Source organism: Marasmius oreades, chromosome 1 (assembly GCF_018924745.1).
Source record: "Marasmius oreades isolate 03SP1 chromosome 1, whole genome shotgun sequence".
Lineage (NCBI taxonomy): Eukaryota > Fungi > Basidiomycota > Agaricomycetes > Agaricales > Marasmiaceae > Marasmius > Marasmius oreades.
The window spans coordinates 5,448,408-5,471,627 of NC_057323.1; the positions used below are offsets into that span (position 1 = coordinate 5,448,408).

Sequence of the window (23,220 nt, forward strand, 5' to 3'; positions counted from 1 at the left end):
ATTCCGTACACCTATTCCAATTTTAGTCGACGGAAAATGTGCTTGTCGGTTACGTAAAATTGGCCCCTATTCAACTCCTACTTACCATGAGCGTCACGGAAGAACAACTCGAATTCACAATCAATCCTCTTTCTCCGTTACTCAGCCCCCCATGCTACCTTCTTGACGACCGACCACCCGTTCCTCCTGGATTCGTCCTTTTTACCGTATGGCGTGATGGGGGGAACCAGCTGGTCCTCCGGCTTCCACTTTCATTCATTCATTCAGTTGTCTTTTATCCACTCAAATATCTTGCCTATGTTGCCTGGTGTGTTTGTGGCCAGAAAGGAGACATTCGAGATGCAGAAGGCAACGCGGTTGACATGTCCACCACGACGATTAGTGAGGGTTATCATTTCCAGTTTGTATCGTCAGGTGCGTCCACACCGTATTCTTCTCCTTCATTTATCTTCTCACTTTTGCCAGATACAAGAACTTTTTGAACACACCGCCAACCCAGCATTGACGCAAATAAGGAGCCTACGTTCATTAACATCGATCAGCGCAAATTATAAGAGATCGTCCAAGTTCTCCAAGGATGTCTTAGCTCGCGATGGTAAATCCGTTTTCACAGTCCATGATGACGGTGAGGCCACCCACCTGCTTCTTCGTCGAATCGGCAATGTGGGTTTCTTTCTTCAGCTGCGCTTCGTCATATTAGGGCTGAACTATTGTAATAGGACTTTGCTGATATCATTAAAACCCATCGCTTGCCTGACTTTGACTCAATTGACGACATCAGAAATGGTATCTTCCTCGAGACCGGTGTCCACGTAACTCACTTCGAGAAGCACCGGTGTGCCATACTATATGTAAATGCTCCTCATTCTTCAGTAACACCTTAGTAACACCCCTCTGACTTCCTTCCTGTCAGGCGCCCAACGAGTTTTTGACTTTGGATGACTTGAAAGATGCCAATCCTGAACACCTAATGGAAAAATACAGACGAAAATATGCAAACGGGCAGATAACCCCGAAAACGGAAGCCTATGTTTTTCATTGGTTGGTTAGCTGGTCACCGTCTCTACCATCTGGCAGTGAAGAATTCGATAGAGATATCCTTGTTGCCCATTGTGCCCGAACAAGATTTGCCGACGTTGGTAAAGACTTGCCTCACCTGACCCTCTGCCACGTCAGATATGGCATATCCTTGTTACACAAGATGATTGATAAGGACCTCTCGGAGACGTGGCTGAAGTTAAAGCGTGATAGAGAAAAGACCACAAAACCTTCCCGTGGAGCAATCAAGCATGGTTATCGATGGCAAGACGCGGGCGTCCTCAGTGAAGACATACTTACCGCTATGCGGTTCCTTGGTGACCTCCGTGCGACGAGGGACGCCCAACGCAGACACGCCGAGACGAATGCCAGAGTTCAGAATTGGCTGAAGGCATCTTCACCTCCACTTGACCCTTGACCTCGAATGGATTGTGTTTATGTGCTCAAAGCAATCCAACTTTGACCTGTTTTACTTTTTTTTTTAAATAATCAAGGTCTTTGCTACTCACTCCATGTGTGATCCAGCAATCAGGCGCCATAAATCGTCTTCCCCGAGAAAATGTATCGTCAAGCCTTGGCGCGAGACGAGGTACCCGGCATGGACTCGAATAACAAGGGTTTTGAGACCAGCGGAGAAACGCAATGTGTAATTCATAACAAGATAGTACGACACAACATTAATTAGATAGATAGATAGATAGATTACGCAGCATGGTCCCACATGGGAACCGCCGGAACTACTAGACCACCCCTAGAGCAAGCTCACCCCTCTTTGGAGGCGGTAGAGTGACCGTAGCATGACGATGAACGTTTGAACTCCTGCTCAACTTGATGCTTCGGAACAATGCATTCTCCGACGTAACGCCACAGAGACGCACACATTCCGTCGTTCCACGCCGGAAGATACAGATACAGTGAGCCAAAAGGGATAATCCTAAGTAGGGGTAAGAAAGTCAGAAAGGCTTGAGGGCCGGACATGCGACGAGTTTCACTGGCACGATTGAGGACAAGGATAGCTGGGATGACTAGTAGCAAGAGTATCGTATGCACCCTTCATGGTATCGGCGGTTGCGCCGTCGGAGCCACCAGAGTTGAAAATTGGAAGGGCACCAAACAGAATAAAGTAGAATCTACTCCACTTCCACGTTCAATTCATGACGAGCCTTCCGTGGGGAAGCCGCTCGGATCACCCGTGCACCCGACCCAAAATGGTGCCTCGGCTTCCTCGTTTGAGACCAAACAGCGCCAGGGAGAACCGAACCGAGCCTGAAGATCTTCATGTTGATGTCAAACACGCCCTCGTCCATCAATAGGTAAAGCTATCGGGTTTCGGTCTGCAAGCAAGTGGGAAGACGTTCGAGGAGACGTTCTACCAAAAAGATAATATAGAACACAACTCTTCCCTGAAGACCAATGTCACTGTGAGGTTATCATCGCAATCGTAGTAAGACTTACCGATGCCAGGCATCCCACAGACGATACAACTTAAAAGGACCTTGGGTACGGCCATCATCGATATCCATCTACTGCTTCGTCCTTCAGTGAAGGCCACGGTTGCCTCCGATAAGTGTCCTTTTATATAAACTTTGTTTTGGAGAGCTCCTCCAGATAACCAGCATTTGGGATCGAAAAGACCGACGAGGTGACCGAAGTGGTCTTGAGGTTCGGGGTGAATGGGAAGCCAACCTTGAGGATCCCAGGTTCAGAGTCAACGACATCCTGGAAAAGCTTCAAGTTTGTTCATCATGATGTGAGAACATTGATTCTGCGCAGGAAACATCTCCTTAGATATCTTCATCGGCTCTCCCTACACTTTGCCCGTACTAGTCCGTTGCTGTGCAGCCTTCGGCGAAGAACTGGAATAACGCACGAAATTTTCGACGTTGGAGATGAAGTCTTCCAGATTGCCATGGTGAGGTCGCCTGAGAACTTTGGCGCCATGAATGGATGTGATCTTCTAAGCTTGGGTGCTGAAGATGTAGGTGGTGGCGGCGATGTAGAGCGAGTGGGAACAGGCGCCACGGTGCTCCCTACATCGCGCGGCAGACACCAGTTATAATGGCAGCTGAGGCGGACGCAAAGTTGTGGTAGGTGGTGGGCGTAAGCAATTTAGAAGGCCATGTAGAGGTGATGAGACGAATCTCGAAGGCGTGTTTCTGTTGGACGATATCGTGGTTTCAGTGAAAAGCCGACGCTGTTGGCGATTTTCAAGTTCTCGTGTTTGGGTATGAAATTTGTGGAATTTGTTTTGGAGACAAGCTCTACTGGTGCTATGTAGGGACAACTTTGAGAGAGATAAAAGAGTTCCCAACGACGTTGGATGGACGGCGGTCGAAGAAGAACATGTATATAGCGTACTAAGTAGACACGGTACTAGTGGATAGCGTTCAATTCCAAAAACTTTATAATCTAAATGCAATTAAAGCGTAAGTGTAAACACTGAATGTGGATACTGAACAGGAATAGGATACACATGATTGACGACTTCTACGTGATGCAGGATATAGCGAATTGACGAGCCAGGAACATAACGATAATAAATGAAGAAGGCAAGGAGTGACAATAGAAATCAAGATCGCCGGGTTCGTCTGTAGGGTGAATATCGGAGCTCTTTTCGGAAGAGCAATGACAAAGGAGGAACGTGGCCGCTCGTTTTCATCACCTCCTCGTAACTTCTCCCCTTTTCCTTCCTATACGACAACACCTGCTTGTCGTTCAAAAGCCCATGATCCGTGTATACTTTCTTCTCTACCCCCTTCTTTACATCCACCACCCACCGTTCCAATGCCGGATGTTGGATGTACCTTTTCGGATTACATATCTTTAACGAACATACCGTACCCGCAGTTGAAAGGGTTTGTCCGTGGATGAGAGTAGGTGGTGGTGAGTAGCCGGGAGGTTGAAAGAGTATAGCTGGTGCTGATCGGGTCGCCTCGGGTACGGCCTCGCACTTCGTTTCACTATCTATGTCTAGATTGTCCAGAGGATGACCCAACTTTTTCCAATCGGGTGTTCGAGACCAAGCTCCGGGGATCCGGGACCAGCTTTGTTGAAGGATTAAAAACTCGAGGCTACGGTAGATAAAACCGCGTGACAAGGCCCATATTATGTTTTTCACTGCCCTTCTCATCGCAAAAAATGGATGAAGTGAGGCCCGGAAATGAGGGAGCTCGTCAAATGGCGGGTCAAAGCGGACACGAGTACCATCGTCTTGAATAATGAAAAGAGGGCAGTCCAATCCGACCAGAGGTAGCAGAACATATTCATATTCTTGATGGGGGAAAACCTATAACACTGTTTGTAGACAATGCAACAATCTTCAGTAGGATACGTACCTCAGTGTAAAATTTGCGCTCGTGCAATCTGCATCTCAAATTCTCCTCATGCAGTTGAAGGAGGGCTTGCATAGTTTCTTGAGTGGGAAGCAGAGCCCACCTCCAGTCGCTAAAAAGTTTCATCATACTAGAACGCACTACAGTGCTCTTGTTCAACACATAAACGAGAGACAGAAATTCTAAGTAAATACCTTCAATCGTGTTGAGAGGAGTTTTTATATCCAATTCACCGTATTGATACCCCATGAAGAACCCTAGGGAATATATCTGGGATCATAGTAAGCAGTCGAAACACTTCAGAAAACCAGGGGCATCGCTGTACAACTCACCAACGAGTTATCTATCGGGTTGCACAGGTAGTCCTTTTCTAGAGGATCTTCAGAGGTTTCAGCCGTGATTTGGTCGAGTCTGAGTAATTTGTTCATAGTGGCGCAAAGGAAAGGTGGTGGTAGTGGAATGAGATATTGTGGCTGTTATTTCGCGTTGCTTCTGACATGGGAGGTAGAGGTTTGATTTTCCATTAAAAAAATATTGTACAGAAATGGAAGCATAAGTGTAAATGCTCAAAGTCGATACTCAACATAGAATAAAGAATAGATAATGATAATTGACTTCTACGTGCAGGATATAGCGAATTGACGAGCCAGGAACTTAACAATAATAAATGAAGAAGGCAAGGAGTGACAATAGAAATCAAGATCGCCGGGTTCGTCTGTAGGGTGAATATCGGAGCTCTTTTCGGAAGAGCAATGACAAAGGAGGAACGTGGCCGCTCGTTTTCATCACCTCCTCGTAACTTCTCCCCTTTTCCTTCCTATACGACAACACCTGCTTGTCGTTCAAAAGCCCATGATCCGTGTATACTTTCTTCTCTACCCCCTTCTTTACATCCACCACCCACCGTTCCAATGCCGGATGTTGGATGTACCTTTTCGGATTACATATCTTTAACGAACATACCGTACCCGCAGTTGAAAGGGTTTGTCCGTGGATGAGAGTAGGTGGTGGTGAGTAGCCGGGAGGTTGAAAGAGTATAGCTGGTGCTGATCGGGTCGCCTCGGGTACGGCCTCGCACTTCGTTTCACTATCTATGTCTAGATTGTCCAGAGGATGACCCAACTTTTTCCAATTGGGTGTTCGAGACCAAGCTCCGGGGATCCGGGACCAACTTCGCATAAGAGTTAAAAACTCGAGGCTACGGTAGATAAAACCGCGTGACATGGCCCGTATTATGTGTTTCACTGCCCTTCTCATCGCAAAAAACGGATGAAGTGAGGCTCGGAAATGAGGGAGCTCGTCAAACGGCGGGTCAAAGCGGATACGAGTACCATCGTCTTGAATGATGAAAAGAGGGCAGTCCAATCCGACCAGAGGTAGCAGAACATATTCATATTCTTGATGGGGAAAAACCTAAGAGTCAATGAATGAAGAACACTGTTCGTAAACGATACGACAGTCTTAAGTAGGATACCCACCTCAGTGTAAAATTTGCGCTCGTACAATCTGCATCTCAAATTCTCCTCATGCAGTTGAGCGAGGGCTTGCATAGTTTCTTGAGTGGGAAGCAGAGCCCATCTGCAGTCGCTAAAAAGTTTCACCATGCTAGAACGAACTGCAGTGCTCTTGTTCAACACGTAAATGAGAGACAAAAATCGTAAGTAAATACCTTCAATCGTGTTAAGAGGAGTTTTTATATCCAATTCACCGTATTGATACCCCATGAAGAACCCTAGGGAATATATCTGGGATCATAGTAAGTACTAAGCAGTAGAAACACTTCAGAAAACCGCGGGCATCGCTGTGCCACTCACCAACATGTCATCTATCGGGTTGCACAGGTAGTCCTTTTCTAGAGGATCTTCAGAGGTTTCAGCTGTGATTTGGTCGAGTCTGAGTAATTTGTTCATAGTGATGGGAATGGGCGATGGTAGTGGGCGATCATGTAGAGGGATGTGACCGATGTGACCCTGTCTACTGACTTGCTACTGACTCTGGCATTCAACGCGATGGTCACGATAGCGTACTGGATGATCAATGTCAGTCATACTTACTTACTCCCAGAAGAAAGGGACGTCGTGGAGGCGAGAATTCGGAGAGAAAACGGTATTCTAGGTACGTGATTCTCGGAGGAGTTCGATAGATGACCTGAATGCCAACGATCGAGCTTTTAACCGAGTGAAGAGGCGCGTTCAGCTAGATTACCCCATTTTGTACTTACAAAATCTCAACTAAATCCAAATTCAAACTCAAGCAGTCGCAGTCCCATCGAACAACACATTCAACCACGCCGCCAACCGGTACCCTTGCTTGGCAATCTGCGTTTCAATGATCGGAACTGCGCCCGTAAAATAATCACTGCTGCACAGATCACTGAATTGGGTGTAGTCCCAAACATACGACTGTGAAGCAACCAAATGGTCGAAATCAGTTTCTGTTCGGTCAACAAGGTGGGAGTAGTTAACGCACACAATCAAGAGCATTCGACTCTGCCGCCCATACATGCGGACAAGCCAAAGGAGTGATCGCGCGTGGCTTCAACAATCCGGAAATGTCCTCCTCGATACTACGCGTTTCTGTCGTCGTAGTGGAAGAACATGAAATCCAAGATGCAGCGGATGCTTTGTAGGTTCCACTCTGTGTGATGGAAACGGAAAAGGAAGTCAGGCATATGGCTAGGGATCTATGCAGAATTGCGTTACTTACCTGGATTCGGGTAACCAGAGTGTTAGCCCAGGTCGTTACGGAGTTGCCGTAGTTTGAAATCAGGAGCTTGTTGATCATGCCGGAATCTGGAGTACGTGTTTTCAAGATCCTCCATAGAACCAAAGTTCAGATAAACTGTACATACCCCACACCTAACAAGCAATTCGAGGGGTTAATCAGGGCTGAGCGATGTGCGTGGAATGTCCTTACCGAGTGCAAATTCGTGGATGATCCACTACATTTGACATCGATATCGTTGCCGCCGACTGCCGCTGCTTCAACGTGAAGAGGCTGTCCAACATCTCCGAGGAACTGCGCAAGCGAGCTTTCTATTCAGCAAAAAAGTGCCTGTATACGAGGGATGAGGAGCATACGTGGTCTAAAAGAGTGAGCTGAGCGAATAAATGTCCAAAACGAACTCGAGAGGACATACCTAAGAATTTGAGAGCTTCCTGACGTTGAGCAGCAGAGAGTGAAGTGTCAACTACCCTGACGGTGTAGTTTGCGATGGCACCCACTAGAACAAGAGATGAGAAGACCTAAGGGGGATACAGAACACAAATTCGGTTACAGATGCAGTTGTTATTCTGGCAATCCCTCGATTCTACCACGGAACAAGAAATGGGAGGGCTGTCTACGGATATCTTAATTAGCCCACTTGGATATTCAAAAAAAGAACTCACCTTCAGCATCGATGAAGTGGAGACTAGAAGACCTATTGGAGGGTATTTTGAATAACGAATTGCAAGGCTAGCCTGGTGTACTACATACGAACCATCGATATGCTGCTTGAGATTTCACCTCATCTGCCCACTGGCGTCGGTGACCAGACGTCAGTTGAAACGACCGGTCACGATAGCATGTGACTTACTGTCGCAGCGACACCTAAGGATTCATCGTACGTGGCCCCAAGCGAAGACTTTACGAAGGAGAGGGCGTTCGGTGCAAGGAACTGGAAACCGTGGGTGTTATGGTCGGAATTCCTATCCTAGTGACCTTAGATTGAACTCAAAACGCACTTGCATAGCGACATAGCTGTAAAAAGAATTACTGGTTGTAAGTGACCGTTCCTCAGCAAAATCCTGCGACAAGAAACCATACCCAACAGCTTCATGTCCAATTGCTCCCCAGGCGTACGCCGCAGGTAGCGATGATAACGACACGACCAGAGCAACAACTTTCATTCTTGAATAGGTGTACAAGCCGGAGAGGGAAACTCGAGTTCCATTGCGCTGTAGGTTCTATACTTATATACCGCGCGATGCCAAATTTAGAACCGAACACACGGTGACATGGGAGCCTTGCGACGATAACCATCCCATGTTGCATCCAAGTTCTAATCTCGGGAAGGATCCTCATGCTTGGCAGTTTAGATGAACCAGGCAACTCATGAGCAAGGGCCTTGTGACAGGGTGCATCAGATTTCATTGGAGACCTTTTTAGGGAAAGAACAGCGAACTCGAAGGGCTGAATGAAACCATGCGGTAGATGGCAGGTGAGGTAAGGTAACTTCCCACCAAAGTGAGGGCGGTTACGGTTGCAACGTTCGTTGAAGGCGGTGTGATGATGGCTCATGAAGATATTCGCATGTCCTAGTAATAACGTTCCGGGTCAAAGCTAGAGCACATTCATCAGTGACCAACAAGGAGGACTTTTTATGCTCCAATAATCACCTCAGTGCGCCTGTGTAAAGGCGGCTCATCGGCTTGAACCTGAGCTGCCAATGCCCATCCCAATGAGATACTGTTCTCTGCCAATACGACGCATCTCTTCCAAAACTTCTCCGATCTTCTGGAACTCTCCCCACCGTCGGCCTCCGTCCTCGACTTCACCTTCACCTTCGCCCACAGGTTCTGCAAACCTGAGCTTCAGCGCCAACCATTGCATAGCCTTGACATTCTCCACAAATTCCTCAATGTTTTCCTTCTCTCCCTTAGCATAGATTATGCCAGGATATCCTACTTTCGCAAATCCGGATAGAGCGAGTGATGAAGACCACTGCTGAAGGTTTCGTCGTTTGGTAGGGGAGATGAGATGATGCGACGTGAAAAGGGCGTGATATGATTGTTGTCCTCGACTCCCAGCTGAGGTTTTGGCTGACTTTCCTGAATCCGAGGGAGATACAGGCTTAGTCGAGGTTGATATTTTGAGGCTTTGGGCCTCCGCATGTTCGTGTAACATCGGCATCAGATGCGAAGACAGTAGCTCATAAACAGGGTATCTACGAGTTCGATAGACTTAAGTTTCCGAAATCGATCGTAAAATCCTTGATGATAACTCACCCACCGCTAGTTTCTAGAACTTCATCCAATTTCTGCGTGACAACGAATTTCCACATCTCCTGCTCCGCACGCGTTATCTCTTCTCCTTTGACTACAACTATTGGTTTCACCCCAGATTCCGGGTACCTTCGAGGAAGTTCTACTTCGAACCATATGGTCCATTTGTCGAGACTGACGTGAAAACATGCAGGAGGGATTTTGAAAAGGTGGCTTGAATCAACTTGATCCGGGTCCTGGATGTAGGTATCGAGGATTTTCGACCAGGCTTCGCAGTGTTCTGAGAACGTGAAGGACTCTCCGGGGAGGAGTGAACAGGTAATGAGCTGGAGCTCTTCAAGCTGCTGGGCCATGAGGGGAGTGCAAATGAGTTCAGGTATCGGTGGGTTCCGGACATGGTAGTTAACTTTGGCGCGCGATCTATACCCAACGTACGACGCTCAATTTATGGCCGACTAGCTCAGTTGGTTAGAGCGTCGTGCTAATAACGCGAAGGTCTTGGGTTCGATCCCCACGTTGGCCATTTTGTATGGGCGTGGTTTTTTTCACATTTTTTCCAGTCCTTACCAATAGTTAGCAGCAACCTTCAACTTCAACAATCGAGATCAAAGGTGACGGGCAGATAGAGGTCTTCATTCAATCAGAGAGTGGGAATTAACACTACTGAGGTCTCTTTCAGAAGCCCGCAGTCAGATCTCGGATACACGTCGATATTACCGACCGTCTTTGGAAATCGGGGACGGAGAGAGCTAGGCTGTGATGCTGATGATATGCTCCCAACTTATCGAGTAGCATTGGAAAGGGAACCAGCACCAGTAACGAGAGCTGAGAAGTTGATTGCCACCGTGTACCATGACTCGTGAGACGTATTAGTTATAAACTCCATGTTTCTCCGCATGAAGGGGATGAGTAGTATACGACGAGATATCGCGTGTGCAATCACGTCGCGAAAAGAGTGTAAGTATGGTGGTACTAATACAGGTTACAGGTGGGTAGTGTGTTATTGGTGCGACAACGGGAGTGCAGACAGAAACTGTATACCATGTTAGTGTCTGTCACCGGAATAAATAATAAAGAACACGTACTGAAGAAGCGATAGCAAGAAGCAAGCGATAAATAGAAGAGAAGACTACAAGCGCCCAAAACTATCACTATGTCTCGTCCGCCATTATTGCGAAAAACTCCTGTTCATTTATCTCACCGTCTTGATCGAGGTCGAACTCGTCTATCATTGCTTGTCTACAAACAGAAGACGAAAGTAAGGGACGGCCCGAGCGACGAGTATAACACGCAACACGTACAATTCGTCCTCCTCTAACCTATCTCCAATCTCCTTGGCTACCCGGCGGAGGTTCTTCAAGCTGATTTTCCCCGTGTTATCGTCGTCGAATAAATGAAAAGCGCGTCGTATTTCTTCATTAGGATCGCGTGCTAGTATTCTTTCGCTCACTGAAATCTGCGGTCAGATAGTGGAAAATAGAACGTAAAAAACGTGGAGTAAAAACTCGCGAGTTTGTGTCCAACGCTATAGAAACGCGAGCAAAAAAAATAATATGACTCGCGACTAAAACATCAAAACACTCACTAGCCATCGCAAAATCCTCGAAATTCATAAAACCCTGCCCGGACTTGTCATTATCTCTCAACAACTTCAACACCTCAGCCTTCTTCAAATCAAATCCTAATGCCCTCATAGCGACTTTCAATTCATGATAGTCCACCCTCCCATCTTTGTCCGTGTCAAAAAGCTCAAAAGCTTCTTTGATTTCTTGTTTTTGGTCTTCAGTAAGTTCGGGGCGCGTGTGGGTACGGCGTTTGGCTTTTTGAGCCGCTGAGGAGCCGTACATCGTGAATGATCTCCGGGATGAAGTCTTCAAGAAAGGATATGGAAGGATTATGAGAGCTGATCGTTGGGAAATGAGGAAGGGCGTGAGGTCGCGAATGGGTGTGACAAGTCGTGGATGTTACATGTGGTCACTGACATGTGATGCGGTCTATGGTTGGCTTCTGTTCATGAATCTTTAATTTTGACCTCTCAAGATCTCACGCGTTCTCGAGTTCTCGAGTAACCTCGATCATGTCTGGGTATCTTTTTACTACTCCTGAACGTCCTATATATTATTGTCATAATTCCAAAATCACCACCACTGGTTCCCTCAATTCCTATCCATCAATGAACTTCTCGAAGTTCGTTTTCCAATGAAATCGAGACTCCAACATTGACCGCTTCCTCACTTTCTGTGGAACATCAAAATATATCTTGACATGACAAACCTGAAATTGCGCTCCCGGAGAAATGAATTACAGTCGAGCAATCCCGACCTGTCAGAGTCACGGTATGTACCGATTACCCCACGCCTGACGAGTCAACCTAACCATCAAAGGAAATTTAGACTATCGTATACTTCTGTCACCACCTGCAGCAACAGATTCTAATCGTTCGCACACCCACCTTGACCGCAAGCCTCCTCATAGATTCAACACTTAGCAGCGCAACTACACTTCGGATGAGCCAAAAGGGCCTGTCACTTTCGCAAGACCTCTCGTCTTTGGCGTTAAACAACCCGGATGATAAGATTTCTGAACCTAGTGGGGAAGGGGATGATCTTAATGGGGAGAACTCGGAGGGTGTGGGACTCGAGGGGTTGAATACGGAGGGTGGTCAGCCATATGGCGACAGTAACAGAAGGGTAGGGAATGGTGAAGAGTCGGAGAGCTCTGTAGGGCTTACGTTCGCGAGCAGAGGAAGGAACGCGGCCTTTCATGCGTCGTTTCCTGATATTCCAGAGGAAGACTACCTGATTGATGGTGAGTTTCCATTCGTTGGGTTGCACAGTATTTGCTCGAGTGCCGACTCGAGGGTTTAGAATAGCCCCGCTTTCCTGAATTTCCCCCTTCATTCGTTATGGCTCAAGAAGGTTTCTGACGATCCAATTCATTAGATTACAGTTGTACTCTTCAACGCGGCATTGAAGGAACACTGTATGTCTCGAAGAACCATGTCAGTTTCCGCGCGACACAATATGGCGCGAGGACTCAAGTTCGTCGTTTTCTTTTTATCCTCCCTCCTTCTACGACCGATACCTCTATTACTAGTTCTCAATTCCTATTGTCGACATAACCTCGCTTAAAAAGAAAATGACTGCCTACGTGATCCCCGATCTTCTCCAAATCACGACATCGACATCACAATTCGAAAGAACTTTTGTATCGTTATTGGCCAGAGATTCGATGTATGATGTTATTTATGACGCCTGGATCAGAGTAACGCGGCCTGCGAATGGTGCAGATGAGGGAGTCCGTGATGGTAGGTGGCAAAATGGATATTTAGACAGCTGAAGTTGACTGTTTCGTTACCCTAGGCCCAACTTCCAAAGAAACGACGTGCGTGTGCCTGCAAGACGGCCACCATTACCTGGGGCTTGCGATGGATGTGGTTCTACCTGGCACGCCAGAAAGAATACATAACCTGATGTTCGTGAGCGGGTTTACAAAGGAGTTCATGAGTAGGGTACAAAAATTTACTGGTAAGTATTTTTGCGTTGTGATCTCTCACTTGAATACCGCAAAGCTTTCTCCTGTGAACTTTCTCACCAGACATTCAAATATCTGCCTGGATCCCAATCTCTCCCCATGAAAGCCGCCTAGTCCGAAATATTTCCTATACCAAGGACGCTACCAATGGCTCTATCACCCTCGCTTCGGCCAAATGCGAAATATTGGACGAACTTATTCATTGCGATTTTGATGGTTATGTTTCTATAATTTCCACAATGAAGGCACCTGCTTTTCCTGCCGGAAGCCTTTTCAGTGTCAAGACGAGGACTTGTCTGATGCGGGCCAGTGCGACAAGTACTAGAATTATTGTTTCAACGCAAATGAAGTGGACCCAGGACTGTTTCATCAGAGGTGAGTGGTGATTCTGTTCATCCTTCTTCAAGGCATGTGGATCCATAGGGGCTTTGATTTCTTCCACCGGGCTTTGCGTTCTGTGCAGGTTTTTAGCGGGCTCTAGGGCTTGCGTATTTTATTTTATTTTTCCATTGATGGTTACGTCTCAAAATTGTTGTCAATATTGGTTGTTTCTCATGTACGACAGGCAGCATCGATTTTTGGGCTATGGACAGCCAGAGAACCTACTACAGTGATCTTGAACGCGCCATGAGCGCGTACATCCGAGATTATAAATCCGACTTCATACCCGAGGGTGTTGATAATCCTATCATCTCTCTCTCAGGCTCTGCGAACCCCGCTACCAGAGTTGCCATATCTGCTCCCCCTGTCCCCTTCGCCCCGCCGTCCGAGAATCGTTTCGCATTATCTCATCCGCCAGCGTCCCGGAGTATTGCAACATTAAATGATATTCGGACCGTACTATCTTTGGAGACTGCTGTCGACACCCTGTTGGACCTGGAAGCTCCAAAAGTACCTCCAGTACTCGACCTCCTTCAAAAGGTAAGTGCACCCAATGGAATCCTTCATAATTCAGAGTCTAAATCCGGCTGAATAGGAAATACAAACAAAGGGTTTGGACACTGATTATCGCCGGAAATGCGGGAAGTGCCTCCGACTTCTGGTCAATAAGCACCATGTTCTGCCGCCTTCGCTGTTCATGAATAAGGTCTCTATGAGAGGCCAGTATCCATTAGCTGTAGGAGGATACTCGGTGAGCGTTTCTGGTCGGGGAAAACCAACATGCTCCTCATGGGTCTTTTCAGGACATATACAGAGGAACTTTTGGCGATCGGTCAGTATGCCTCAAGGTTCTGAGGGTACACATTAAAGCAGATGAAGAACGAGCGAAGAGGGAGCTCCGCGTATGTCTGTCTTCATCGTTATTCCACGAGTTTGATGATGCTCAGATGTGCGTTTGATAGGAATTCTACAAAGAGGCGCTACTGTGGACGCAGCTTAGTCATCCCAATCTCCTGTCTTTCCTTGGTGTAAATACCTCCCTCTTCCCCCGAAGACTTTGTCTCGTTTCTCCGTGGATGGAGAACGGGCAGATTAACAAATTCTTGGAATCAAACCCTACTCACGACAGACTTAGAACGGTCAGCTCGTGTGTTTTTCGCGCGTTGGCCTCATTGACTCTAACATAGATATCTGAAATTGCAACTGGTATATCATACCTTCATTCTCATAATATTGTACACGGCGACATCAAGGGAGTAAGTCAAATCTTCTAAGCTTCCCCCCCGTTTAATCCGTCAAATTACTCGCAGGCAAATGTTCTGGTGGACAAACATGGGCGATGCCATCTCGCAGATTTCGGTTTGGCTGCAGCTTCCGTGACAAGTACTTTACTCAGCACTACAACAATGAGTGGTGCGAAGGGTACGATCCGGTGGATGGCACCAGAACTCTTTGATTGGAGCGGTAATACTTCCACTACTGACTCACCAGATGCTCATGAAAATTCGAAACGCAACAATGTCAAGCCATCGATCGATATCTATGCCTACGGGTGTACGGTTTATGAGGTATGCAGCTGCGATTCATTATCGCAACCGATTTAGGGAAGCGTTTACCGTTTTTGTTCCCGTTGCGTCGAACACAGATAATAGCGGGGAAACCACCGTTCGCAAATCTCACCGACCCACAAGTAATATTCCAAGTTATCGGTGGCGCTCGACCAGAACGGCCGTCTGCATCAGTTGTTAATTGGTGTCCTGATAATATTTGGGAGTTGGTTCAACAATGTTGGGCGCAGAAGAGGGGTCTTCGACCGCTAGCTGCTGATGTCCATGCATACCTCGAGCGTCTGGAACGACTTCGTGTGCAGGGTCTTTCTTGGGAAAAAATGTTCCCTCCCTCCGTAAAGGACGAATAGTGTGGATGGTAATGACCCACCGAAAGTATCGAGGACGCCTAGAATGGGCTATACGCTACTCGTCCATGCGATGAACACAAATTCGTGAGGTCAACGTTTGCTAATACCAACATTTGTTCAATCAGGATGTTACACGTAGGAGTACTGCATATAGCTTGAATGTTCCACCATAAGTATCTACAAATGTAAACTTGGTGAACGCTTTTTACAGTTAAAAACATATCGATCGAGCTGAAATGGGTTCAAATTTTGGATCGCGGCTACTTAGCCTTACTCCGAGTCCGCAAATGCCGCCTCCCAGGGTGGTCTAAACAAGGTCAAAACATCATGACCACTGCCCGCCTTCATCAGTTACGGCTATCTTCCTCCTCCGCGAGATGTCTGTATTATCGTTCTCTGATGATATATGTCTGTTTACTAACAGCAAAGCTATTAGCTCTCGTGGTCTCGAAGTCGTTTGAAAGAGCTAGGATTACGGCCAGGAATCCAAGCATTAGAGGGAGGGAAGGACAAGCCGTTCATCGACCGGAATAACGAGAAGATCTCACTATCTGGGCATCTGTGAGGATGGCCCCCAGTTTCTTCTCAAAACTGGTCAGGACAGCTCCAACAAACAGCCCACACAGTCGCGAGCGGTCACTCGACAATCCTTCTGATTCCAACTCGACAAGCAGCCTTACCAAACCCTCTCGAAGTCGAACGGTATCGGCTGTCGAGACTCCTCCCGATTTTCGTTCAAACGAATTCGGTGTACTTGGCTCAGGGGCGGCGAAGAGACTACCGGGCTCGAATGGTGGAGGTGGAAGTCGAGTTGTGAGCGGGAGTGGTGCCGGAGATAGAGGTTATCAGTCGGATACTGGAACGACGAGCAGCGCAAACCCAAGTGTTCGTATCGTTCCTCCGTCGCCACAAGTCACCGAGGGCAGTCCAAATATTGGAGGCAGTCCAGCAAAAGGAATCAATGGGTTGCCGGAAGTATCGCATCAGGAAAAACTTGGGGAGTCGGGTAATGTTATTGATGGATTGCCCTCATCGTCGCCAGCAGGCAGCGGGTTTTCGGAAGCCTCTCAACGAAAACGACCATCGTCGCGACCACCCTCTCCAGTACCACCGACAAATGGCAGCAGTAAAAAGCTGAGCAAGTCCAAGTCACGTCCTACAACCCCAGTGTCCTCATCTGCATCACCTGCATCACCATCAAATGCACCGCCCTTACCGCAGCCCTTAGCAGGAACGAACTCATCAAATTCTACGACAACTGTGAAGGCATTACAAACACCGCCGGAGATGAAACATAAATCATCTAATAAATCGCTACGGTCGATGACTATCAAGATTACCCCTCCTCCAGTGCCCCAAAACCTGACCCATACCCCAAAAGTCAATTCACTCGACAGTACCAATTCGAAGACGAGTTCAGGTGGACACGGATTAGTGGAATCCCCCACATCGGTCGAGACGGAGTTTGTCATGCCGGAAAGACAAGGAAGGGAAGGAAAAGACGATGATATGACTCCTAGGCCTGATGAGGCACCGGTATCTCCACATCAGCGGTCCAAATCTGTAGGCACAGTGGAAGCCAGTTCGCCCCCAAGAGTTAATGCACATCGGAAAGAGGCTACTGCTGGGGTGCCAAATCCAGTACGACAAGGAAGTGGGTGGAGAAAGCCTACGAGCAAACCTACAGGGTTGGCGGGAGCGATTGCAGCTAGCGGGTTGGCTATGGCGAATCCAGGAATGACGGGAGTAGGAATGCAGAGTGCTCAGTTCAGTCCACCGATATCCAGGGCACAGGTGAGAGCAACATTCTTTTCACAAGTTCAATTTCTACCCTTTGTGGTATGCGATTCGATGAATCAACTTTCTCTTTTATATACCTGCCCTTTCAGCTGCGGAATCTGGCCTTCATGGGCACTTCGATGACTTTTTTCTTTACCGCCCTCCTTCGCCTCCTGTTGTTCTCTTGTGCTTGGTGTTTGTAGCTCTTACCCATCTACTGGTTTGCGCTCCACTCGAAATCGTCTCAGTCCTTTTCGGATTATCTCGTTTCATCAGGTTACGCGTCATTGACGTCGTTCGGTGCCGCGGCTGTTGGATGTCTTACGTTTTTGTCCGCCTCCCGCCTCGTTGTTTCTGACCTCCCTGTCCATACCTTGTACTAACCTTTCTATTCCCCTATTTCCCCACCGTAATGCAATCCTCAACGATCCCGAACTTTCCGCCTCAGATGAACCGAATGCCCTCGAATTCAAATATTTCCAATGCTACTTTGAACGTCAACGATGACCAATCACAGAACAAAAAGAAGAAAGAAAAGGAACGAAAAGCTTCTCGTCGTGCATCTACACACTCGGGAGATCCGAATCTGCTTCCGGAACCTGACCTCCGCGATTTGGACTACTACTCGGGTCTTGAAGACTCTTCGTCAAATTCTGACGATTTTGACGCTGATTCGGAGGATGATGACATTCTAGGGCCTAGGAGGAAGAGGGGAAGAAGTGTTGGTGCGGTGAGCTCAGAGGCAGTTTCGAGTCCTATTAGATCCAAGCTAGAGAGTGGAGAGAGTTTACCTTATGGTGGAAGTGATTGGGGAGCGAGGAGCGGTGGTGGTGAATGGGGTGTTACTGGTTTCGCGGTTGCGAGCAGTAGAAGGAATGCAGAATTTCATGAGGTGTTCCCAGGCATTCCTGAGGGTGATTATCTAATTGAAGGCGAGTCGTGATTTTTCTTTTTTTTCTTTCGAGATTCTCGATTGCAAATGAACCATTGGGAGCAAGATTACCTTGCTTTCCCCATGTACCCTTATTACTCTGGATGAAGATGGCTAAGCGATTTTCATTTGTTCTTTACAGATTATGGTTGTGCATTGCAAAGAGAAATTCTCATCCAAGGGAGACTATACATATCGGAGAACCATGTCTGTTTCCATGCGAACATCTTAGGATGGATTACCGACGTCGGTTGTTTTCGGTTCGCCCTCCATCCGCTTGGCTCATTCTCTCATTGACAGCTCACAATACCCATCTACGAAATAACCTCACTCGAAAAGAAGATGACCGCCTTCGTCATACCCAACGCTCTCCAAATTACCACGCGCCAAGCCAAATACAACTTTGCATCATTGTTGGCTAGAGACACGACGTATGATGTTATCCATAACATTTGGAGGATTGTCAGAGCGCCTGATCTGGTTGAAGAGGGTATGCATGGAAGGGAGCTTGGTGAGGATGGTGTTGTTGTTCACGGTCAAGGGGAAACCTGTCCCGCCGCTAGAGTGTCTGGAGGGTCTGCTCGTGAGTGCCCGGCAAAGAAACTCGGCCCTTAACTCAAAATGCTCATATCATTGTTTTAACAGCTACAGCTACAACACAGAAAAAGTCGATATGTGAGTGCCTGAGAGAGGGCAAACATTATACTGAGACTGCGATGGATACGGTTGTCCCTGGAACGCCGGATAGGATACATAATCTAATGTTTGCGAGCGGGTTTATAAAGGAGTTCATGAGCGGTAATCAGAAGTTAACTGGTCAGTAATCTCGGTTTCTGAATTATCCTCAATAAAATAAACGCTTACCTTCCTCCTTCCCTTCTCAGATATCCAAATTTCCGACTGGATCCCCACGTCACCCGATGCCCCCCAAGGCCACCTAGCTCGAAACATGTCTTACATCAAACCTCTTAACGCCCCTGTCGGCCCCAAATCGACGAAATGTGAAATTCGAGATGAAGTCGTTCATTGCGAATTTGACGATTATGTCTCTACGATCTCCACGACGAGGACACCTGATGTTCCTAGTGGCAGTGTTTTCAGTGTTAAGACAAGGACGTGTATTATGTGGGATAGCGTGGCCAGCAGTAGGATTATTGTCACGACGCAGGTGGAGTGGACTGGGAGAAGTTTTATCAAGGGTGAGTGGCGATTTTGATTCATCCTCCTCTCGTGGGCTCCTATGTCCTTCATCTATCATTGACTCTACTCGTACGTTTCTAACATTGCCAATTTCTTATATATGGCAGGTATTATCGAACGTTCAGCCATCGACGGTCAAAAAAACCAGTGCATTGAACTCGAACGCGCCATGCGAGCCTACATTCAAGAACACCAATTAGAATTCATCCCTGAAGGCGTAGATCTAGGTGCCATCGCTGCAACCAGCTCTGCAAACGACGCTGCGAATAATGCTTCACCCACTTCACCCTCTGCTGGGGACTACCTCGTCCCACCTACACCCAAAGAACGGGAACGAGAGCGCAACCAACGTGCGTTCCAATGGGCTTGGGATACGTTTGACGGTGCTTTCAAAGTTGGAACGACAAGTGCGAAGGGAGCGATTGAGCTCATTATAGATGCGTGGGACCAGAGTGAGACGACGACGATCTTGTATTTCGTGATCGTGGGGTTGGTGTTTAGCAATTTGTATACTTGGATGAAAGTTTCTTCATCTGGGAAACGAGAGCTGAGGGAGTTGAGGGAGTTGAGAAGGGAACTGAGGGCGCGAGATATTGCGTTTCAGGTTCAGGAGCCACCATCGACAGTAGCCGCTGGATGGTCTGTTGATGAATCGGGAGAGAGGGAGAAATGGATACAGGGGATTGTGTCGGCACTCAAGGAGGAGATTAAACCTACTACTCCTGCTAAGGGCAAGGGTTCATCTGGACAAGTGGTAGATGAAGAGGGAAGTGTGTCCAAGGAGAAACTCGAAGAAACGGTTGCGGATTTGGTCCGGACACTTGATCACGTTGAGGCGAAGGCGAAGTTTTTAAGGCAAAGCTTGCAGAAGTCATCGACTGTAGATGCTTTGGACTAATAACGAGGCTCCGGATACACGATGGGCGGTTTTTTTTTTATCTTTATTTTTCTTACGCGAGAAATAGTCTGCCGCTCCTTTTTTAAAACTCTTTATTATGCTGCTTTAGGTGTCTACTCCTTCACGATGATATTAATGACGATATACCTTTCCATACTTACCCCGTTGAGATATGTAGGATGCGTATGTGTAACTATTTTGCAACAGTGATTTGCTTTCCGCGGGACAAGTTATGGGTCCAGGTGGACTGAGGATCACATTCTTGCTGATGCCGTGCACGTGGGCGTGAGCTCCTTCAGCTGCGTGTTTCAACTCCTTCTCTACTCCCATCCGCTACTATTTCACCGAAAGATAACTCTCGGACCACTTGATAAGTGAAATTGTCGGACAACTTCGTAGCAATGGTTTTTTTTTGCGTTTCATCGCGCTTATAGAACAGCAGGCGATATATCCAATTATCCATGGTGAGCAACTTTCTAAGCTCTTCGTGACGGAACCACATGTATTCTAAAACCTCCTTGGGTTATGCAAAAGGGTAATTATGCTCGCACGATAAGGGATTTCAGGTCTAGAACAAGTGGTCAATAAGCATATCGTGGTGGGATGGATGAGCTTAGAGCTATGGGTCACACGGGGACAACAGCAAAAGTTTGGTTCGGTCAATGCGCCCTTCGCATTATCAACTAGGTACGCCCACTGGCACCCTTCAGATCCAGTAGAATCATTAATAACATTGATAGCGGGGTTCTGCGAGCAAACCACTCTTTTCCAAAGATATAGATATTTGACTGAGCATAGTTGGGCTTTGACATGTACAAGTCGATTCCCATTGGCATTTACAAGCATCTCGAGCGCCTCCGAGATGCAAAGTCACACATGACTGTCGACTGTCGACATCCTCTCGGGCGTTGAGGCTTTCTACATGCCAGTGGGGGGAATCAGCGCAAGCCCGGTGTGCAACCCATCGTTGAATTCCTCCCGTCTGAAGTGGTAGAAAGGGAACCGGGTTCCGAGTCCACATTCAATTAACGCATTCATGGACGAAGTTCTCGTTTCTTTGAACGTAGAAAGAAGACACTTACTTCTATCACTTCCCGAGTTACCCCTTGGTACTTATGGTTCTCTCCGACTGTTCCTTCGTGTTGTCGAGCGGAGTGTAGTTCATAAACGGTATCGGGACCGCCCGTGACGATAGTAAGTTAATCCGCACCACTGGTGCTGATGCACATGGCTTCATCATAGCTCCGAAAGACGGGAGCGAAGTCCCGCAATGTTATTACGTCGGCCCCGGTCTCTGGTTTATTGTCAAAAACCAGGGTTAGAAATGTCAAGGATATATCCATCAAAATTAGGTTCTTTGGGTTGCCGTCATAACATTAGGTACGTAGATATAATAATCCACACTATAATGGGATTTGTGGAATGATAGATTTTTTTAACAATATATTTTCATGACAGTGTAGGTCCCTGTGGGTCCTGAATCGCCGTTTGTCAGTTTCGGTTCGGCATTCCCGAGCTCCGATAAAACCGGGACCCTGTCTGCCTGCCGCCTGCCGCACGGATTCAATCTCTGGGGTATATTAAACAGATGTTTCTGATCGGGGTCATAAACGGTTAACCCAAATCAAAGACCTGTTCAAGACTCAACAGTAATGGAAGGAATTTATCGTTTTCTGGGCTCCAAAAAATGTTAACAAAATCCTGTCCTTAAACGGGTTAGCCGTCTTTGGACCAAATCTAGGGCACATTATGCAGGTTGCAATGCGCCGCATTTGCCCACCCAACCCAGTGGCAACCACGTTAGACTTGTCACCTACAGTGAGACTGTGGGACTGTGGGCGGTGCTTGACGTGGCGGTGGCCCTTGTAGTTGGTAGTTGCAATTGTAACTTGTGCCTCAGGCATGATCAAGATTCAAGACCGAGGATCCGGATCCCGGATCCCCCTCCATCCTTTCCTTTCCCCAATCCATAATATCCGAATTCAACGCACCATAAACACCGAGTGGGACAAGCCACCGTAAGGACCGCGTATTTTTACTTGCCGGTTCTTTTGATTTGTCAAAACAAACAAACAAACAAAACAAAAAAAAGGCTCAAAAAAATGTTAAAATCTTAATTTCCGTGTTCATTTTGTCATTTTTGTCATATCGATCTGTTCATAACAGCCGGAAAAAAAAAACACCTTTACAATTTGTGGATCCCGCTGCCTAGTAATACCGATGTCGCGCGTGCGTTCCAAGAAGGTACGAACCATCGCACGTTCAACAACGCGTATCAACCGGTGAGGAGCTTGGTGCCATTGGTACCATTTCTAACGAGGTGGCGCATAATTTAGACCTTTGGGTTTCTATGCGACGAAGCTAGTTGTGATAAACGACACTCTGTTTTTTGTTTCCCTTCTGCGCCACCCAAGATTGTCAGGTACTATTAGATCTGCCGCGCTTTTTTTGCCGCTCAGCTCCACCTGAGGATTATCATTGTCGTGGATTTCGGAAGAATTCGTCGATTCATTCTTCATGATGGAGCACATTCAGGGTGCTACAAGTTCATAGATTCCTTCCGCTTCAATTTGTGTTTGATTGATTGCGACACCTACAGAACCTGGGCGTGGTATATCATTGTGGTTGTGAGCGGAGCGGTCATGTTCGCGATTTCCGTCATTGACACCGTTCCTGATCTACGCGCTCCGTTTCGGGAATCCGCGGCGCAAGTCTCCTATGCCAATCAATGAATATTGAATGATGACATGTGTCTTTTTTATTTTCTTACCAAGGGTGAACTCTCGAATCGTGTCGGTTCAACAGCTACGATCGCCGCTGAACCAACTGGTAATTTATTCAATACCTGTTTCTGGGGGCAAAAAGTTCCTTTCGGTCGAAAACCGGTCATCCATATTTCCGGGTCGTGCTACTAGCTTTAGTCAGGTCAGCAGCATATCAGCACTAAGTTTCACAACAATTCTGATGTCTTGGTCGATTAGTGGTCAAATCATCTCGTTGTGGTTCGTCTTCCGTACCACCTCCGAGAAGCCGAGGGCTCGACTCCCTCCCGAGACACTTTTTCCATCCATAGTTTTTTTGCATCCAAAACATGGTGTAGGTAATGAGTTTGCGTCTAAAGTTCTTCTGAAACCCACATTGATTTTTTTTTTTAAAAAAAACATCGGCAGGTCAGTGCTGAGATCTGAGAGCTGTAGCCCTGCGTGAGCGTCTCACGCAACGTC

At 47.2% G+C, this 23,220-nt stretch overlaps 7 protein-coding genes and 1 non-coding gene across 8 annotated transcripts; 4 read left to right on the forward strand and 4 right to left on the reverse strand.

The window, feature by feature from the left end:
* Nucleotides 1-86: 86 nt before the first annotated feature.
* E1B28_001932 (uncharacterized protein) lies at nucleotides 87-1,456 on the forward strand (the record flags this gene model as incomplete). The annotated part of the gene is made up of 4 exons (XM_043147909.1): nucleotides 87-414; nucleotides 473-663; nucleotides 720-851; nucleotides 914-1,456. The coding sequence occupies 4 exons, from the start codon at nucleotides 87-89 to the stop codon at nucleotides 1,454-1,456; spliced, it is 1,194 nt and encodes a 397-aa protein (XP_043016623.1).
* A 1,978-nt stretch (nucleotides 1,457-3,434) lies between these two features.
* On the reverse strand, nucleotides 3,435-6,326 carry E1B28_001933 (uncharacterized protein). The gene is made up of 5 exons (XM_043147910.1): nucleotides 6,185-6,326; nucleotides 6,040-6,115; nucleotides 5,849-5,985; nucleotides 5,202-5,783; nucleotides 3,435-3,742 (listed from the first exon to the last, which is right to left on the reverse strand). Exons 1-5 carry the CDS (start codon nucleotides 6,278-6,280, stop codon nucleotides 3,608-3,610), a joined length of 1,026 nt encoding a protein of 341 aa, XP_043016624.1. The 5' UTR covers nucleotides 6,281-6,326; the 3' UTR covers nucleotides 3,435-3,607.
* A 293-nt stretch (nucleotides 6,327-6,619) lies between these two features.
* E1B28_001934 (uncharacterized protein) lies at nucleotides 6,620-8,260 on the reverse strand (the record flags this gene model as incomplete). The annotated part of the gene is made up of 13 exons (XM_043147911.1): nucleotides 6,620-6,772; nucleotides 6,840-7,007; nucleotides 7,077-7,162; nucleotides 7,222-7,228; nucleotides 7,287-7,388; nucleotides 7,451-7,455; nucleotides 7,510-7,593; nucleotides 7,648-7,710; nucleotides 7,760-7,791; nucleotides 7,852-7,889; nucleotides 7,948-8,028; nucleotides 8,096-8,111; nucleotides 8,178-8,260. 13 exons carry the CDS (start codon nucleotides 8,258-8,260, stop codon nucleotides 6,620-6,622), a joined length of 918 nt encoding a protein of 305 aa, XP_043016625.1.
* Nucleotides 8,261-8,774: 514 nt separating this feature from the next.
* Nucleotides 8,775-9,708, reverse strand: E1B28_001935 (uncharacterized protein; the record flags this gene model as incomplete). The annotated part of the gene is made up of 2 exons (XM_043147912.1): nucleotides 8,775-9,297; nucleotides 9,359-9,708. The coding sequence occupies 2 exons, from the start codon at nucleotides 9,706-9,708 to the stop codon at nucleotides 8,775-8,777; spliced, it is 873 nt and encodes a 290-aa protein (XP_043016626.1).
* A 96-nt stretch (nucleotides 9,709-9,804) lies between these two features.
* Nucleotides 9,805-9,878, forward strand: E1B28_001936. Its single transcript has one exon. It is a non-coding gene; the product is annotated as a tRNA-Ile (tRNA).
* Nucleotides 9,879-10,144: 266 nt separating this feature from the next.
* Nucleotides 10,145-11,330, reverse strand: CDC31 (Calcium-binding component of the spindle pole body (SPB) half-bridge). The gene is made up of 4 exons (XM_043147913.1): nucleotides 10,941-11,330; nucleotides 10,657-10,804; nucleotides 10,441-10,594; nucleotides 10,145-10,388 (listed from the first exon to the last, which is right to left on the reverse strand). Exons 1-3 carry the CDS (start codon nucleotides 11,200-11,202, stop codon nucleotides 10,507-10,509), a joined length of 498 nt encoding a protein of 165 aa, XP_043016627.1. The 5' UTR covers nucleotides 11,203-11,330; the 3' UTR covers nucleotides 10,145-10,388; nucleotides 10,441-10,506.
* Nucleotides 11,331-11,344: 14 nt separating this feature from the next.
* E1B28_001938 (uncharacterized protein) lies at nucleotides 11,345-15,406 on the forward strand. Its single transcript, XM_043147914.1, has 14 exons — nucleotides 11,345-11,691; nucleotides 11,749-12,163; nucleotides 12,298-12,395; nucleotides 12,452-12,662; nucleotides 12,718-12,882; nucleotides 12,953-13,264; nucleotides 13,455-13,810; nucleotides 13,866-14,021; nucleotides 14,074-14,172; nucleotides 14,233-14,409; nucleotides 14,458-14,526; nucleotides 14,581-14,838; nucleotides 14,916-15,272; nucleotides 15,328-15,406. The coding sequence occupies exons 2-13, from the start codon at nucleotides 11,863-11,865 to the stop codon at nucleotides 15,186-15,188; spliced, it is 2,475 nt and encodes an 824-aa protein (XP_043016628.1). The 5' UTR covers nucleotides 11,345-11,691; nucleotides 11,749-11,862; the 3' UTR covers nucleotides 15,189-15,272; nucleotides 15,328-15,406.
* Nucleotides 15,407-15,493: 87 nt separating this feature from the next.
* E1B28_001939 (uncharacterized protein) lies at nucleotides 15,494-20,220 on the forward strand. The gene is made up of 8 exons (XM_043147915.1): nucleotides 15,494-15,567; nucleotides 15,625-16,982; nucleotides 17,416-17,899; nucleotides 18,041-18,144; nucleotides 18,199-18,481; nucleotides 18,544-18,714; nucleotides 18,783-19,097; nucleotides 19,206-20,220. The coding sequence occupies exons 2-8, from the start codon at nucleotides 15,756-15,758 to the stop codon at nucleotides 19,994-19,996; spliced, it is 3,375 nt and encodes a 1,124-aa protein (XP_043016629.1). The 5' UTR covers nucleotides 15,494-15,567; nucleotides 15,625-15,755; the 3' UTR covers nucleotides 19,997-20,220.
* The last annotated feature ends 3,000 nt before the right edge of the window (nucleotides 20,221-23,220 follow it).